The sequence below is a fragment of the Salvelinus alpinus genome, chromosome 5 (assembly GCF_045679555.1).
Source record: "Salvelinus alpinus chromosome 5, SLU_Salpinus.1, whole genome shotgun sequence".
Lineage (NCBI taxonomy): Eukaryota > Metazoa > Chordata > Actinopteri > Salmoniformes > Salmonidae > Salvelinus > Salvelinus alpinus.
The window spans coordinates 29166584-29185048 of record NC_092090.1 but is presented as its reverse complement, the minus strand read 5'-3'; the positions used below and the strand labels follow the sequence as shown (position 1 = coordinate 29185048).

Sequence of the window (18465 nt, the reverse complement as noted above, 5' to 3'; positions counted from 1 at the left end):
TAAAGTGATTGTTTAAGGAGAAGTGAACCAAACTTGACTTCATTGTAACAATACTCCTCATTGGGCATTGCATCCATTACTTCTGGGCTACCTTTTAAACTCTTATGCCTATTTGTTTAGTTTTGTCTCAATGGTCCTTGGAGTGTGGCTTTATTAAGACTTAAGATAAACATTGGACCAGTCCAGTTTCTGTTTGCTTTCCTCTTTATTTTAGGGGCCTCTGCATTGTTGCAGCCATCACACTTCAAATATTTGTGGGGAACTGCCAGTGAACAGACAAGGGTTTGGAATCAAGTAGAACTAGTTAAATTAACTGAAGTGCCTCTCCAGCCCCCCTACCCCCCATGACACATCCCCCACTCTTGATAGTTTTATTTAAAATGTCCCCCCACTCTCCCCCTTTAGGGACCCCCCTTTCTTTATTGAAAGCAAGAAGTCACCTTTCTCCTTATAGACTGGCCTCTTCAAGATGAATGTGGACTTATGATAGACTTATATGGACAAAAGAAGAGGCACTAGTGTTTTTTCTCAGAAAAAAATAAGAAATACCAGTTTATTACTATGAACAGCAGTACACAAGCTACTTGTTAATAGGCCTAGTTTAATTTATTATTCATTTCATATAAAGTGTAATGGGTTCCTTTCCAGGACAGAAACATGCTTGACAGTTAGCCTAGATATTTAGTAAGAAGGGAAAAAGCTAAGAAGTTATTCCATTATTTTTTAATGAAGCTAATCCTTCCCGTGTCTTGTCATTATCTTTACAAGATGTCACTTTAAGTTGTTCTAAACTAATCTTTGTTTTTGTCATGATCGTCAATGTCATTTCTTTTTTATTTCACCTTGTTGGGTAGATGCTGGTCCATAGGGAAATGTAACTGTCATGTTGATGTTAAATTATATACATAAAAAAAGAAAATAATGAAGGAATCTATGTTTTACATGTATATGTCATATATTAATGCTGTAAATTAGTGTCCAATTTTGTCCTTTGTGACTTTGCAGTCAATACACCACCTCATGAATAATATGGCAGTGGTTTACATGTACAAAAACAATGTTTTTTGAAATAATTCTGCAGGTAGATTTGTCATCTCAACCAGTGTGGAAAGAAATAATGGATACTTGTTATATATGGAAAATAATTTATGTAATAAAATGATTAAGTGTGAGTCAAAAAGTCCAACTGTTTATTTGACATCCTGTATGTTATTCAAAGTAGGAATGTTTCCAAGCCCCAACTAAATGAATCATCACACCAAAACTATCAGATCTAAAGTATAGGCAAATGTAACTGCGCTGGAACTAGAGAAGAAGACTGGAATGTTCAATAAGGGAAAAATGTCATTTTGGATCAGGCTCCAAAGTCACGTGTCGCCCTTGAATGTGAACTTGTGCCATTGCCAAGTAAAGCTAAAGGACCAGCAGACATTGAATCGTTTTGAATGTCTACTGCGTTGATTTTTGAAATGATACACTTGCATTTCTGGTAGTCCTGGCAATAGCAACTTTTACATGAAAAGACAAAACAGGACCTCTCACTACTATTGTCTTCTCATATCATCCAACTTCCCTGGAATTTGTATTTTTTTAGAGACATGTATTTTGTTGACACAATAGTCCTAGAACAGGGTGATTGCATCTGAATGAATGCCTCCTGTGGCTGCTGAAACCACAAGTAACTGTGTGACTGCTGTGTATCCTTCATAATACCAGCATTGTGTGATACTTTAGGGATCAGGCCCAGTGTAACTGAAACCCAAGCAGGAATGTTAAGTGTCTGGCTGCATAATACATCTTATTTGGAAGAGAAGGCCAGGACTCTCTGTGCTCTTTGAGACATTTCAGGTTTAAGTTACTGCTTCCTGGTAAATTGTGCCTAATTACTTGTAAATGGCACTTTCTGTGTCAGTGTTAAAAGGTCAGTCACGACTCTTGAGAATGCAGTATTGTGCATTTGATCGTTTTGCCTTACAGTGCTTCTCAGTTCTCTTGGTCTTCAATTACATTTTCAGAGAAATAACTATGGAAATATAGCACATTAATAAATGTAGCATTTTTATAACACAGTGAGAATGCAATGGATGTTTTTGTGTCTACTTATCTCCTAAATCCTGCTAATAACCTTTTAGGCAGGTTAGTAGGGCAGGTTAGACAGGAAATCTGTGTTCAATTCATAGTTCCTTTGACAATAGACTGACCAAGTTGTCCCCTTCCCATCTTCACCTAAATCAAATTTGATTGGTCACATGCGCCGAATACAACAGGTGTAGACTTTACAGCGAAATGCTTACTTACATTATTTTCTAAACAAAATACTTGCTCGTAACGCTCAACAGTCAGTCCTTAGATTGTTCAAAAGTGCGTTTCACTGGTGCATTTAAAAGCGGAAGGGAGGGAAAGGGATTCTGTATAGTTGAGGTAAGACCCTCCTAACTCAGCCAATCTGTCTAACCATCGCCATGCATCTCAAAGTTGTCCAACTCTAACTCACCCACACCCCTCCTTCAAATCCCCCACTCAGCTTCTGGGAACAAAATCAAAACAAACAGAAGCAGGGGAGCCTTGGGGTGAGTGGGGGACGGCAGAGGGAGGATTTACAGAGGCTGCAGTGTGCTGGAGCCCATTTTCTAAATTATCTTTATTCAACGTTTCTCTGAAACAAACCCCTGCCTGCCCCCAGGCCTACGAGAGGGGGTGACACAGGGATTTAGGGGAGAGTTTTGTCTCTCATCTGTACAATGTTCTATTCATGATAGCAGTCTACCCACTGTGAATGGTTGATGTGTGTGTGTTTGGGGGTAGGGAAGTTGAGGGGTCCTTAGTTCCTTACGGATTAACCTCCCCCCCTTATAACTTTAGCTGATGTCAATACAGCTCCACCGTCGTCCCATTAGGAGTACCAACAGAGGCTGATAGAGTGCCAGGAGAGGGGGAAAGGGTACAAGTGCTCATGATGGAGCTGAACTGAAATGGAGGCCAATTAAACTCACAATGCCACAGGGCTGTGGTTGGTTGGCAAGGGGGTCAAAGGGGTAAAAGGCATAGTGGTTGACTATTCAACTTTTTGGCATTCCCTTATAGCGTATACCGCCATCTCTACTGGTGCTCATGCCAGTCCTCTACACGCCCTGCTACCCTGGACTACATTAGGGCTTCCTCGCCTTACGTTATGGAAACGGGCCAGTTGTGTCCTCAGGAGAGGGAACCAAATGGTGACTACATGGCCACGAGACAGCAGTAGGCCTCCAACAGGCAGTGACAGACTCACCAAGACATCCATGAAACCTTACACTCAGACCACAATATTATTTTACCAAGCTTTACATTTCAACCCGAACTACAAGTACAGTGCCTTCGGAAAAAAGTATTCAGACCACATTACTTTTCCCACATTTTTTACAGCCTTATTCTAAAATTGATTAATCGTTTCCCCCCCTCATCAATCTACACACAATACCCCATAATGACAAAGCAAAAACTGTTTTTTGAAATTGTTGCTAATTTATTAAAAATTAAAAACTGAAATATCACATTTACATAAGTATTCAGATCATTTACTCAGTACTTTGTTGAAGCACCTTTGGCAGCGATTACAGCCTTGAGTCTTCTTGGGTGGGACACTACAAGCTTGGCATATCTGTGTTTGTGGAGTTTCTCCCATTCTTCTCTGCAGATCCTCCCAAGCTCTGTCAGGTTGGATGGGGAGCGTTGCTGCACAGCTATTTTCAGGTCTCTCCAGAGATGTTCGATCAGGTTCAAGTCCGGGCCCTGGCTGGACCACTCAAGGACATTCAGAGACTTGTCCCGAAGCCACTCCTGCGTTGTTTTGGCTGTGTGCTTAGGGACGTTGTCCTGTTGGAAGGTGAACCATCGCCCCAGTCTGAGGTCCTGAGCACTCTGGAGCAGGTTTTCATCAAGGATCTCTCTGTAGTTTGCTCTGTTCATCTTTGTCTCGATCCTGACTAGAATCCCAGTCCCTGCCGCTGAAAAACATCCCCACAGCATGATGCTGCCACCACCATGCTTCACCGTAGGAATGGTGCCAGGTTTCCTCCAGACGTGACACTTGGCATTCAGGCCAAAGAGTTCAATCTAGGCTTAATCAGACCAGAGAATCTTGATTCTCATGGTCTGAGAGTCTTTAGGTGCCCTTTGGCAAACTCATGTGCCAGTTACTGAAGAATGGCTTCCGTCTGGCCACTCTACCATAAAGGCCTGATTGGTAGAGTGCTGCAGAGATGGCTGTCCTTCTGAAAGGTTCTCTCATCTCCACAGAGGAACTCTAGTGCTCTGTCAGAGTGACCATCGGGTTCTTAGTCACCTGCCTGACCAAGGCCCTTCTCCCCCGATTGCTCAGTTTGTCCGGGCGGCCAGCTCTAAGAAGAGTCTTGGTGGTTCCAAACTTCTTCCATTTAAGAATGATGGAGGCCACTGTGTTCTTGGGGACCTTCAATGCTGCAGATTTGTTTTGGTACCATTCCCCAGATCTGTGCCTCGACACAATATTGTCTCTGAGCTCTATGAATTCCTTCGACCTCATGCCTTGGTTTTTGCTCTGACATGCACTGTCAACTGTGGGACCTTACATAAACAGGCGTGTGCCTTTCCAAATAATGTCCAATCAATTGAATTTACCACAGGTGGACTCCAATCAAGTTGTAGAAACATCTCTAGAATGATCAATGGAAACAGGATGCACCTGAGCTCAATTGAGTCTCATCGCAAAGGGTCTGAATACATATGTAATAAGGATTCTGTTTTTTTTTGTTAATGAGTGCAAACATTTCTAAAAACCTGTTTTCACTTTATCATTATGAGGTATTGTGTGTAGATTGCTGAGGATTTTTATTTATTTAATCCATTTTAGAATAACAAAATGTGGAAAAAGTCAAGGTGTCTGAATACTTTCCAAAGGTACTCTATTTTAATTTACTCAATCTTGGGCTTTATCTCAAAACACAATGAATACAGGCCATGACAACACATTACATAGCCAATTTTAATTCAATTGAATCAGCCTTTTACGGTAATAAATAATTTATAAAATCATACAAAACAATACACAATTGTGAGTTTTCAATTCGACACATTTCTTCCTTTTCAGTTACACCATTCCATTTCCTGATTAAACAGCAGATAGCCTCCTATGATACAGCATATTCACAAATACTAAAAGTTCCCTTGAAAGTAGATTCATGCACACAACCTTGCTCACTGAAAACAAACAGAAAAAAAATACCCACAACAGCAATAACGGTTAACCTGTCACCAAATTTCCAACCTTTTGGCAGGCTACTAAAGCAGGCTGATTTGTGACGCACGCCTTGACTTCACAGTTGCTACTGTATGCCTTCATCCTGACCGGTGCCAACCCAAAAGTAAATGAAAGTCTACAGAGTAAATAAGGCAGCAGCCGCACCTCTCCAGTTTTCCTCTCATAGTGGTAGAGGCTGCTCCATCAGCAGAGGGAGCGTGGTGAGGCTGTGGTCAGGCCACAGAAAAGGGATTTAGTTTGTGTGTGTGTATGTGTGGGGCGACAGAAGGGCTTTCCCAAATATTCATGATACATTTCGATAACTCCCTTCAGTTACAGACGACAAACTTGCTATGCTGGGTAGCCATTCTGAGTTCAAGTCGCCATCTATTGTGCAACTACAAGCACTTGAGGCTCATTATTACTCTTATTCATCCTGCAACATAACACAACAACATGATACAGCACTAGTTTATCATGACAGTACAGTATTAGCATACAAGCTGTCCAGCCTTTCCATATGAATGGTTAGGCAGGAGAGCTTAGAGGCTGAGCAGTGACTGGAGACTGTGACAGTCTTCTGTGTTGTGTTGGTGAGGGGGATGCAAGGCTGACAAGCTGCTAGTTGAAGTCCAGGCAGAGTAATAACAGAGTAGATTGTCTCTGACGCCATAGCCTCCATTTCCAGGCTTTCTCACTTTTGTTGGGAAACAACAGCCGTGCGATGATTGAGACTTACGAGTATGGTGATGCGAGACTAATGAGGTCATGGTCTCAGAGGCCTGAGGGATTCCTTAGCCTGACCCGTAGAGGTGCAGGAGGTCTGGTGCTCCGCAGGCACGATGGACCCTCTCTCTGGTTCCTACTGCCAGGCTGGCTCACTGCACACAGCATGCTGAGGAGGGCGAGCATCGACAGACAGATGTGTTAGAGACTGCATTATCATCATATAGACAAGGCTTACCTCAGTACTGATCTGTGAGTAGATTTCTGTTGAGTAATTAAGATTTCCAATGTATTCAATACACATGGCAATAAAAATGTATAATGGCTGTATTACTGTCCTGTATTATGGGACCAGCTCAGAGACTGAGGCTGTGTACCAAATGGCACCCTACTCCCACATAGCTCACTACTTTTGACCGGGCTGAACTATGTATGTAATAGGGTGGCATTTAGGATACCGATTGAGAGCATTAGGCCTAGACTTTACTGCTTTGTTTGTAGTTAGCGTAGTAGTAGTTTAAGGTCACCAGCCAGACAGTCTTGGGGGTTGCTGTGACCCCTCCAGCTGGAGAGCTGCCAACATGACATGGCTGACTGTGGCCGTCGGTGTGTTAAAATAACAGCAACATAACAAGCCATGTTTATGAAACCTGAATCTGTTCCAAATTCATTGAACCCCCTTTGCACATAATTCCTCTGGAATTTCTAACTCGAAACAGGATATTGTCTGGCTCTACTATATATCAACTAACTCCCTCCCTCGCAGCTAGTGTGTGTGTTGTGCATGTGTGTGTGTGTTGTGACTGGGGGAGGGGGGTTATTCTCCTTGGTTATAACCAAGTCTCACTTTCACAAGGTGGGTTTTATAGGTCAGAGGGCAGAGCAGCCCAGCGCTGTGGAGGACTGAGCTGAAATCAAAGATCCAGATGCTCCTACGGGGAGGCCAGCATGGTAAGACAACAGCTTGTATTTTAGTGGTGGAAAAACCTCCACTGAAGGGAAATTACATTACAGCTTCTCACTTAACCCCTGGTTAAGTAAATGACCAGTCTGCTTAGCTGCAAGCCCCTCTGCTGGGACATTCTGTGACGCACACCCCTACACCAGCACGTACACAATATCTAAGGGGAAATGTGAATACTATGCTACCCTCACAGGAATACTCACAACTTCTCACAGATTCTGATAGAGGCTCTCTATCCATTGACACGTCTTTTTGGGTCTCTAGCATCTGAAAGACACAAAAAGATAATACCACTCAAAATCACGTGCCAAAATGTTTTCTTGGGATTTTTATATCTACTAATATCTAAAGTCAAGTCATCGCTATTCCTACCTTGATCTGTTCTTTGAGGTATTCAGCTCTGGTCATTAGGCTCTTGATCTGCAAAGTGAGAGGTGGTGTTTAGTATGTAATCCATCCACACTCATCCACATTCTCCTATCTATAACGTCTGGTGATGGTGATGATGAGGGTAGACCAAGGTGGATGGCTTCCTATAATGACCCTTTAAAAGACAGATCTGTTGTGGTAGAATAATCATCCTGACTGAGACAGAGGCGGCTGCATCCACCCAGACTCCCAACATTTCATATCATATTAACCTCAGCACCAAGGCTGTAATACTATAAAATCACACCCAAAGTAAGATTACAGCTGTAATATAAATGTATTAACCTTCCAACTAGATCAAGGCTGGTGTTCTTATATGATAAGCCCAGGCATATTGAACTGGGAATTACAGCCCTGAGTTAAGAAAGGCTGAACTGTGCTTTAGAGATGAACCAACACACATGGAGACCATTCCTAGCTGCAGTCGGGGCTCTTTGTGGTCTCGCACACATGCTTTCGATCTGCAGTCCTCCCCAGCGTTCGATTATTATAGCCGCATCTGAATTTACTTAAGCCAAGCGCCCATAAAACTTCAAATAGGGAGGTCTATGAGCCCAGGTTTAAATCTCTCTCCCTCTGGGGTTTGTTGTTGAAACATTGTTGTGTGTTGTTGACCTGGTTGCTTGCAAAACAAATGCTCAAAACATGAAAGAATAACTTTCCTTTACCACTGAATATTAATACAGTCAAACTAATTGAAGTAACTGCTGTAAGAGTATAACCTCTCCAACTAAATGTCAAGGCTTATTTCACCTGACCATTGCTAGTGCAGTGGATACCATTATAGTGTCATATGACTGATATTTGTATAGATTTTTTTATTTAACCAGCTAGGCCAGTTGAGAACAAGTTCTCCTTTACAACTGCGACCTGGCCAAGATAAAGCAAAGCAGTGCGACACAAACAACAACACAAAGTTACACATGGAATAAACAAACATACAGTCAATAACACAATAGAAAAGACTATTTACAGTGTGTGCAAATGTAGTAAGATTAGGGAGGTAAGGCAATAAATAGGCCATAGTGGCGAAATAATTACAATTTAGCAATTAAACACTGGAGTGAAAGATGTGCAGAACATGAATGTGCAAGTAGAGATACAGAGGTGCAAAGGAGCAAAAAATAAATAACAATATGGGAATGAGGTAGTTGGGTGGGCTATTTACAGATGTGCTATGTACAGGTGCAATGATCGGTAAGCTGCTCTGACAGCTGATGCTAAGTGAGGGAGATATAAGTCATCAGCTTCAGTGATTTTTGCAATTCGTTCCAGTCATTGGCAGCAGAGAACTGGAAGGAAAAGCAGCCAAAGGAGGAGTTGGCTTCGGGGATGACCAGTGAAATATACCTGCTGGAGTGTGTGCTACGGGTGGGTGCTGGTGACCAGTGAGCTGAGATACGGCGGGGCTTTACCTAGCAAAGACTTATAGATGACCTGGAGCCAGTGGGTTTTGCGACAAATATGAAGCTTGGGCCAGCCAACGAGAGCATACAGGTCGCAGTGATAGACTACATCCAATTTGCTGAGTAGAGTGTTGGAGGCTATTTGGTAAATGACATCGCCGAAGTCTAGGATCGGTAGGATAGTCAGTTTTACGAGGTTATGTTTGGCAGCATGAGTGAAGGAGGCTTTGTGCGAAATAGGAAGCCGATTCTAGATTTAATTTTGGATTGAGATGCTTAATGTGAGTCTGGAAGGAGAGTTTACAGTCTAACCAGACACCTAAGTATATGTAGTTGTACACATATTCTAAGTCAGAACCGTCCAGAGTAGTGATGCTAGACGGGCAGGCGGGTGTGGGCAGCGATCGGTTGAAGAGCATGCATTTAGTTTAACTTGCATTTAAGAGCAGTTGGAGGCCACGGAAGGAGTGTTGTATGGCAATGAAGCTCGTCTGGAGGTTTGTTGACACAGTGTCCAAAGAAGGGCCAGAAGTATACAGAATTGTGTCGTCTGCGTAGAGGTGGATCAGAGAATCACCAGCAGCAAGAGTGACATCATTGATGTATACAGAGAAAAGAGTCAGCCGAGAATTGAACCCTGTGGCACCCCCATAGAGATTGCCAGAGGTCCGGACAACAGGCCCTCTGATTTGAGACACTGCTCTATCTGAGAAGTAGTTGGTGAACCAGGCGAGGCAGTAATTTGAGAAACCAAGGCTGTTGAGTCTGCCGATAAGAATACGGTGATTGACAGAGTCGAAAGCCTTGGCCAGGTCGATGAAGACGGCTGAACAGTAACCGATGGCGGTTATGATATCGTTTAGGACCTTAAGCGTGGCTGAGGTGCACCCATGACCAGCTCAGAAACCAGATTGCATGGCGGAGAAGGTACGGTGGGATTCGAAATGTTCGATGATCTGTTTCTTAACTGGCTTTCGAAGACTTTAGAAAGGCAGGGTAGGATAGATTTTTAAAATTCTACCTTTATTTAACTAGGCAAGTCAGTTAAGAACAAAATCTTATTTCAATGACGGCCTAGGAACAGGACAGAACAACAGATTTTTACCTTGTCAGCTCGGGATTCGATCTTGCAACCTTTCGGTTACTAGTCCAACGCTCTAACCACTAGGCTACCTGCCTCACCTTATAGGTCTGTAACAGTTTTGGTCTAGAGTGTCTCCCTCTTTGAAGAGGGGGATGACCGCGGCAGCTTTCCAATCTTTGGGGATCTTGGACGATACGAAAGAGAGGTTGAACAGGCTAGAAATAGGGGTTGCAACAACTGTGGCAGATCATTTTAGAAAGAGAGGGTCCAGATTGTCTAGCCCAGTTGATTTGTAGGGATCCAGATTTTGCAGCTCTTTCAGAACATCAGCTATCTGGATTTGCGTGAATGAGAAATGGGGGAGGCTTGGGCAAGTTGCTGTGGGGGGTGCAGAGCTATTGACCAGGGTAGGGGTGGCCAGGTGGAAAGCATGGCCAGCCGTAGAAAAATGCTTATTGAAATTCTCGATTATCGTAGATTTATCGGTGGTGATAGTGTTTCCTAGCTTCAGTGCAGTGGGCAGAGGAGGTGCTCTTATTCGCCATGGAATTTACAGTGTCCCAGAACTTTTTGGAGTTTGTGCTACAGGACGCAAATTTCTGTTTGAAAAAGCGCAGGGGCTATTTGATGCTAATGCAGTACGCCACAGGATGTTTTTGTGCTGGTCGAGGGCAGTCAGGTCTGGAGTGAACCAAAGGCTATATCTATTCTTAGTTCTACATTTTTTGAATGGGGCATGCTTATTTAAGATGTTGAGGAAAGCACTTTTAAAGAATAAACAGGCATCCTCTACTGATAGAATGAGGTCAAAATACTTCCAGGATACCCGGGCCAGGCGAATTAGAAAGGCCTGCTCACTGAAGTGTTTTAGGGAGCGTTTGACAGTGATGAGGGGTGGCCGTTTGACCGTGGACCCATTACGGATGCAGGCAATGAGGCTGTAATTGCTGAGATCCTGGTTGAAGACAGCAAAGGTGTATTTAGAGGGCAGGTTGGTCAGGATGATATCTATGAGGGTGCCTGTGTTTACGGATTTAGGGTTGTACCTGGTAGGTTCCATAATAATTTGTGTGAGATTGAGGGCATCTAGCATAGATTGTAGGACGGCCGGGGTGTTAAGCATATCCCGGTTTAGGTCATCTAACAGTACAAACTCTGAAGATAAATGGGGGGCAATTAATTCACATATGGTGTCCAGGGCACAGCTGGGGGATGAGGCGGGTCTATAACAAGCGGTAACAGTGAGAGACTTATTTCTGGAAAGGTGGATTTTTAAAAGTAGAAGCTCGAACTGATTGGCCACAGACCTGGATACCATGACATAGCCTGCAGGCTATCTCTGCAGTAGATTGCAACTCCACCCCCTTTGGCAGTTTTATCTTGGCGGAAGATGTTATAGTTGGGGATGGAAATTTCAGAATTTTGGTGGTCTTCCTAAGCCAGGATTCAGACACGGCTAGGGCATCAGGGTTGGCGGAGTGTGCTAAAGCAGTGGAAAAAAAAAACTTAGGGAGGAGGCTTCTGACGTTAACATGCAATAAACCAAGGCTTTTACGGTTACAGAAGTCAACAAATGATAGCGCCTGGGGAATAGGGGTGGAACTGGGGGCTAGGTTAACCTCTACATCACCAGAGGAACAGAGGAGGAGTAGGATAAGGGTACTGCTAAAGGCTATAAGAACTGGTCGTCTAGTGCGTTGGGGACAGCGAATAAAATGAGCAGATTTCTGGGCGTGGTAGAATAGATTCAAGGCATAATGTACAGACAAGGGTATGGTAGGATGTGAGTACAGTGGAGGTAAACCTAGGCGTTGAGTGACGATGAGAGAGGTTTCGTCTCTGGAGGCACCAGTTAAGCCAGGTGAGGTCTCCGCATGTGTGTGGGGTTGGACAAAGGAGTTATCTAAAGCATTTTGAGCGGGACTGAGGGCTCTACAGTGAAATAAAAACAGTAAGAACTAGCCAAGACAGCAGTAGACAAGGCATATTGACATTAGAGAGAGGCATAAAGCAATCACAGGTGTTGATCAGGAGAGCTAAGACAACAACGGGTAAATGGCGATGAACGGGCAGAGCGGGTCAATTAGGTACATACAGGACCTGAGTTCGAGGCTGGGGCCGACAAGTAAACAAAATGACCTATTATTGAAACAGTCCAGGGGGCATCAGCTGTGTAGCCGAGTGATCATAGGGTCAAAAGAGCAGCAATAGGTGAGTCAGGGTGCAGTTCAGTAGTCACTACTATTCTAGGCGAGTAGGGGACACAGCGTTCAGAAAAGCTAGCGGGCCGGGGCTAGTAGATGGTTCTTCGGCGACATCGTAACAGAATAGCCTGTTGAGACCACATTGGGCGATCACGTCGGCAGTCCAGTCGTGATGGATGGGCGGGGCTCCGTGTCGACAATAAAGGGTCCAGGCCAATTGGCAAAGGAGGTATTGTAGCCCTAGAATTAGCTGGTATATGGGTGATATATGTACACCAAACTGCAATGTCACTGATCTACTACGTTCGTAGCTTTTATTCAGGGAAACATTCAGGTGACTACCAGAGAATACTCCTGGGTGTTGCGTCCCAGATATAGCTGTGCTTGTTTGGTCTCAGAGACCTGTGTGTGTGTGTATGTCTTCAGGTGCTCTGTGCTGTTACGGCGAGCACTGAACCAGGTGTCTCCTCACCCCCTTACCTCACATTCCTCACCAAAACCCTCTCATCCACCTCACCCCCAGTAACTCACCTCAACCCTCTCATCCACCTCACACCCAGCAACTCAGATCACCTTCTCACCTAAAACCTCTCATCCACCTCACCCCCAGTAACTCACCTCACAGTGGAGCAACTCTCTCCGGCGCCCCTGGCCTTCAGCTGGAAGACAGACAGAGGGGGAGGAGTAGGAGAAAGAGAAGGAAGGAGGGAGGGTGGAGAGAATATAAAGAGATGGATCACTGCTCTCCCAATCACCATGTTTGCACAAGAGTGGGTAATTTACCGAGCCAGTTTGGTTGTGATAGCCCACTGAGGCTCAGGGGGAACCCTTGAAACTGAAGCAGTCTTTCTTCAATTAGCCTGCCTGAGGAGGAGGGGAGCAGTTCTCCAGCAGCAAGGCATTCTGGGAAGGGAATGTAATCAACCAAAGGCTATAGCGAGACAAAAGGGACAATGTTTTCTCCTACAATCCCCTTGGTCTCGCTGACGTGCCACGGTCCCGTTCCCCCTGATCCATCAGATGATTTAACGACTCAAGCCGTCTCTTCTCTATTAAGACAGATAATAGTTTTTATTTGTTTCCAGTGTGTAATAACATTGAGAAATTAACTGTTGGGCTCTCAATGGAAACCAGATGGCAGCGAGCGGCTCTATACCACACACAGGGCGCTGGCACCAGGTCTCATCCACAGCTCAAAGCCACATCTTGCTCCAGCTCCACCATCATCATCCCTATCCCGCCTGCCTGCCTCGCCTCCCTCCGCCATTAGGACCATCTCCCAGATGAGGTCATGTGGAGTCAGGGCTAATAGAGACCAGGCCACAGCCTAGAGGAGTCTAGTCCACATACACTGAGCCAGAGCAAAGGCAGCCAGAGCGCCGAGGAGAGGAGACCATTATGGGCCACCACTGCCACCGTCTCTCTTTAATAACAATAACAGCCAGCCAAAACTGAGGGCTGGAGACACAGCAGGCACTCAGGGCAGGCTCTGCTGCGGTCTCTGATGTAATAGCCTCTTAATTCTGGAGATTGAATTCCGGTGCTACTCCCGGACTCCCCGCAGGGTTGTAAAATCACACCTGTGTTTATTAGAGTCCATGCAGCAGACGCTGTATGTGGCATAGATGACTGACTCATTGTTTTCCCCATCTAAAGGACTAATATAGTCTATGTGGGATTGTCAGTGAGCAGACCTTACCTGCCAGGGCTAGCAGTAGTTCTCCCAGACTCTGCTGGTACAGAGCCAGTGTATCATGATCCTCTATCCCATTCTCCTCCTGGAATGGAATACAAGTGTGTTATGAAAAGGAAGACATCCCACTATGGTATAGTAGTCCACTATCAAGAAAGCCCCCAGATCCCATAGCACAGCCTTCACTGTAGCGGTAGCCTTCAATCCATCCTGCTGTAGACAGCATCTACAAGCCACTACCACCCTCCCAGCTCTCTCACTCCTCTCTGGTAGTCTCCCCAGAGCTCCATCATCATGCCCTGCCCTGCTCATGGTACCCAGTCCCCTCAGCTTACCATGGCGATGGCTGTAGATGCCAGCTCCAGAGCAGCCAGCACCCGTGGTTGGTCACGGGACATCTCTGAGAAGGGGACAAAGAGTGAGAGAGAGTAAGGGTTGGACCTGAGGCCTTCTCAGAACACCGCTTCTAGGTACTTTTCAATACCCAGTTACACTTGATAACGTGCTCCTTCTGAGTCTTATGAATGTGTTATCAAGTCCTTACGAAGGTTCCCTTCAAATAAAGTAGTGTTTAAATTAGGTCCTCTATACAAGGGTCATGAAATATGGTATCCATGATGTACAACGGGTAAAGTTAGCTGTATTACCTCTCAGGATGTCTCTGGTGGACTTGAACTGCTCAAAGCAGAGGCTGTTGTCTGCAGACACCAGAGCTTTCAGCCCCTCTGCCCTGGACACGTACTGACTAACCTGCAGTAGGGGTTTATATTGCTGTCATTCACTTCATTCTATGATGTCATCCATAGCATGTGTTTTTCATCCATGCCATATGTTATTCAAATAATTTCAGTCTAGCCTTTGGGGTACAAAAATACAATAGACCAAATATACTTATGTACTCTGTACCTTTTTCCTGAGGGCATCTTTACGCAGTCTGTCTGTTTCATCTGGAAAGGGGAGAGAAGATACATTTCTTAGACAGTTACCAATAGTGTTCTGATTATGTCATCTCCAGTTCTGTGAGCTTGTATCACTTTTCAGTTGATGTTGGACTGTGGTACAGAATTAGACATTATATAGATGAGAGACCTGAGAAAAGTTGTTATTGTGGCAGGTAGGGGCTGTGCATGTTGCTCTTACAGTGAATGGCGGGGACAAAGTGTTCCAGTGCGCTGCAGTACAGAGACAGGGCAGCTGATCTATCCCCCTCCTGGTCCTTCTGAACAGCTTTCAGGACCAGATCCTTCTGCAAGAGGAGACAGACAGCGAGTCACACCAATACATCTAACTCTCTCTCACACACCCGCATGCACCCGAACACACACACACCCGAACACACACACACACACACACACACACACACACACACACACACACACACACACACACACACACACACACACACACACACACACACACACACACACACACACACACACACACACACCGCTTTCCCCAGGCTCTCTTCATTGGGCATGTGCTCGAGGTCCACCCAAGGGTGGGAGAAGAACTGAGTGAAGGTGAGGCGGGTGTCAGGGTCCCTGTCCAGCAGCCGCAGCAGTAAGTCCCTGCAGTTCCTGGACACTCTGGCCCCTGCAGGCAGCTGAGACACACAACACAACCAGAGAACCACAATGTTTTTATAAGAAGTTGCACACATACTTTGTGTTATCCTTGATGATTTTAAATGCAGTTGTGTACTTGTGGCTGGAATTACATTTTTTAAATTGTCTAATAAATTATATCTATCTTCCAACTAATTACACTCTGTCCTGACCACTGGATTGAGGAGGAGACTGTAGAACCCACTCCAGCACAGGAGTGTCCCTTCCAATAAGAAAGCACTGCGAGATAAGGTTTATTGGGCAAGTGTGCCACCCTGTGGTGGCAAATATACTCACAGGGGAAAGAATGATTCTTCTAACAGCAGTCACAGAATGAACAATCAATGCTACCACACATTTCTTTAAATAGATGTAACAGAGCTTACCTCGATGGGCTTGTCACTGCGGATCTTCTCCTCCAGTTCAGCATAGGATCTGGAGGCAAATGGTGCCCGGCCAAATAGTGTCTCTACATACAGAAGTAAGAACAACAAATAAATTATAAGAATAAGTGAGAAAGCAATATAAACTTAAACCATCTTTGGCATTCAAAGCGGTAACGTTGAAGTTTGATGTCACTGAAATGTCTGGTTTGTGCTTAAGAAAGCATAGAGTGTTCTTGAGGGGATACTGTTCTATTTAATTGCACGAAGAGATGAGATAGTTATCCATTTAAATCTGTGCTCTTACCATACAGGATGACTCCCACAGACCAGAGGTCGACCCTGGAGTCATACTGCCGTCGACACACCATCTCAGGGGCCATGTAGAGAGGAGAGCCCCTCAGAGCACTCTGCTCATCCCACGGAGACATGTAACTCGCAAAGCCAAAATCTGACAACAGCATAGGGCAAAAATGTTTCAGTGCAAAGTGCACTAGACTAGTCTCAGTCAAGACTGTGATACACCTGGTAATACTTGGAGCAGCATTACAAAATCCTCTAATGCATGATTCAGTGGTGCAACTGTTGCATTCCATCATTTTAAATGTCACAACTGAAAAGCGCAGAGACAGTGCCACCAATAACCTCTGGCATATTGGCACTGCTATGATTTCGCAGCTATGATTCATATCACAGTCCCATGGTGATGAAATGCAAGAGATTAATAAAGATAGAAATGTGACCATAAGGAATACTGTATGTAAGTGTGATTGCGGCACTTGCCAGTGTGCTGTACCTGCTAGTTTAAGAACAGAACCATTGAGCAGAATGTTCTGGGGTTTCAGGTCCAGATGGGAGATGTTATGATTATGGAGAAACTGAAGTGCGCAGGCTGTTTTCAGACATGTAGCAAGAGAAGAGAAAGTAAGAGAGAGAGTGCCTTATTGGTGTTGGTCCCACCATTTTTTTGTTATATGTATACTTTGACAATGTAAGTAATATAACTTGCCACGTCAATAAAGTCTGATTGATTTCAGTGGGAGAGAGAGAAAGAGAGAGAGAAAGAGAGAGAGATAGTGGGAGAGAGAGAGAGAGTGGGAGAGAGAGAGAACTGCTCAACATCATTAAATAGTGCTCTAAATAATGTAGGTTACTTATACCCAACGCACCACTGACTCTGGTGTGACTCACCTATCTGCTGCAGGAAGAGCCGAGCCACCCTCTCAGGTAGCAAGCGCCTACTGTGGATGAAACGGGACAGGTCCCCACCAGAACACCACTCCAGGATCAGATAGATGTTTTCACTGTCCCACTGACCAATGGCAGAGAACAGGATTAGACTCAATTCACTCAGACAAGGATATGAAATGTAGCCTGCTGAGTCCCAGATCAGTTTGTGCTCTCTTGTCTGGGAAGCAATGTGGGAGTCAGGATAGCCTATATGAAATGTACTTATATGAGTGGGGATGGGCTGGATAAATATTAAACTGATTGTAAACCTGAAAGTCCTTCAGCTGAACAATGTGAGGGTGGCGAACAGTTTTCAGGATCTCTATCTCAGTCAGCAGGTTCTCCATAGACACCTTGTTCAGACTCTTCTTCCCAACCACCTTCACTGCCACCACCTCCCGGTTGTCCCCCTGTACACACAGATCCAGAAGACTGAACAATGCTCTAGTCTGGGACATGACATCAGTTTGTATGTCAGGCTACAGAGCCAGTCTCAAAACTGTCATTTCTATTAGGGAAGTTGCTACTATTTACTTGTGTTGTTTATGCAAGTAGTTGTGCTTATAGGCTAGCTAGTAGCTAGCTAACTCGGTCTGCAACGAATGGCGTACCTTTCTGTAGGCTTTGTAAACTGTCGCATAGGTGCCACTGCCCAGCCTCTCTGTGAGAATGAAATTAGCCAGTTTCGGTGGGGCGAAGATCGAAGCCATGATGATGAGGATGTTCACAGTTGCATCTAAGTTGCTGTGGACCCCTTCACTGCTGCAAAATGCACTAGAACATATATAGATGAAGTTGGTCTATATCATTCAAATTTAGCCACAAAAGCAATGCCTATATCTGACCAGACTGAAGTGAAACAGGAACGTCTACAATAATGGCTGTTGCAGCTAGGTGCTAGCTAGCTAGTACAGTATTACATAGGATATGTTGAGCTGACTTGCTGTTACCTAGCAAGCAATTATTTTTCAACTCAGCCCATCTTCTATACTTCTCAGAAATGTGTATATTTAGACAAATATTTACCGTCATTCAAGTATAAATACTGCCGAATTTGCAGAATGATTCTTCTTCTTCAAAGTTGTATTGACAGACTACACCTATTGGTGTATTGCCGCCACCTATTGTACAGGGTATTGACACCAAAAATATTTCAATTTCGGGAAGGGGGGCGACATAAAACAACAAAAATCAAACAACCGTCCCACTCCTTCAGTTACATTCAAATCACATCAATACCGAGACTCCGGTGCCTGTGAGTTGCAGAATGATTGTTTACATTGCTAGCTAGCTCCACTGTGAACATGTTGTCAGCTGGCAAAACCCGTCAACTCGTCGATACTCCAAACCACGGCACATTTTTCTACTGCCCTCTATCGGTTTGATATTTAATACTCGGCCTTATCTAGAAGGCCTTATCTGTAAAGGCAATCCAGAGAAGACAACCTCACATTTATTGAAATAGTAACCAGTCATTGCTACAGT

The 18465-nt window shown here is 44.5% G+C and overlaps 1 protein-coding gene across 2 annotated transcripts; it reads right to left on the bottom strand.

Annotated features, from left to right (window-relative positions):
• Window positions 1-4988: 4988 nt before the first annotated feature.
• LOC139575857 (serine/threonine-protein kinase ULK3-like) lies at window positions 4989-18349 on the bottom strand. Of its 2 annotated transcripts, XM_071401231.1 has the most exons (17): window positions 18007-18349; window positions 17592-17754; window positions 17250-17390; window positions 16942-17062; window positions 16547-16642; window positions 16058-16201; window positions 15754-15836; window positions 15211-15366; window positions 14904-15009; window positions 14670-14710; window positions 14411-14513; window positions 14099-14163; window positions 13770-13848; window positions 12689-12729; window positions 7320-7367; window positions 7151-7214; window positions 4989-6152 (listed from the first exon to the last, which is right to left on the bottom strand). In XM_071401231.1, the coding sequence occupies exons 2-17, from the start codon at window positions 17688-17690 to the stop codon at window positions 6136-6138; spliced, it is 1404 nt and encodes a 467-aa protein (XP_071257332.1). In that variant the 5' UTR covers window positions 17691-17754; window positions 18007-18349; the 3' UTR covers window positions 4989-6135. The 2 variants fall into 2 exon arrangements, with proteins under 2 accessions (XP_071257332.1, XP_071257333.1); XM_071401232.1 differs by lacking the exon at window positions 16547-16642 and having other exon boundaries at window positions 18007-18225.
• Window positions 18350-18465: the final 116 nt, after the last annotated feature.

Excerpts from the sequence above, each read along its gene's own strand:
- LOC139575857 (XM_071401231.1), bottom strand. The coding sequence starts at position 17,690 with ATGGCTTCGATCTTCGCCCCACCGAAACTGGCTAATTTCATTCTCACA. Across the intron at positions 17,063-17,249 it reads TTCAGCTGAAGGACTTTCAG|TGGGACAGTGAAAACATCTA; the intron begins GTTTACAATCAG and ends GCCATTGGTCAG. Across the intron at positions 15,367-15,753 it reads GCAGTGACAAGCCCATCGAG|CTGCCTGCAGGGGCCAGAGT; the intron begins GTAAGCTCTGTT and ends TGTGTGTCTCAG.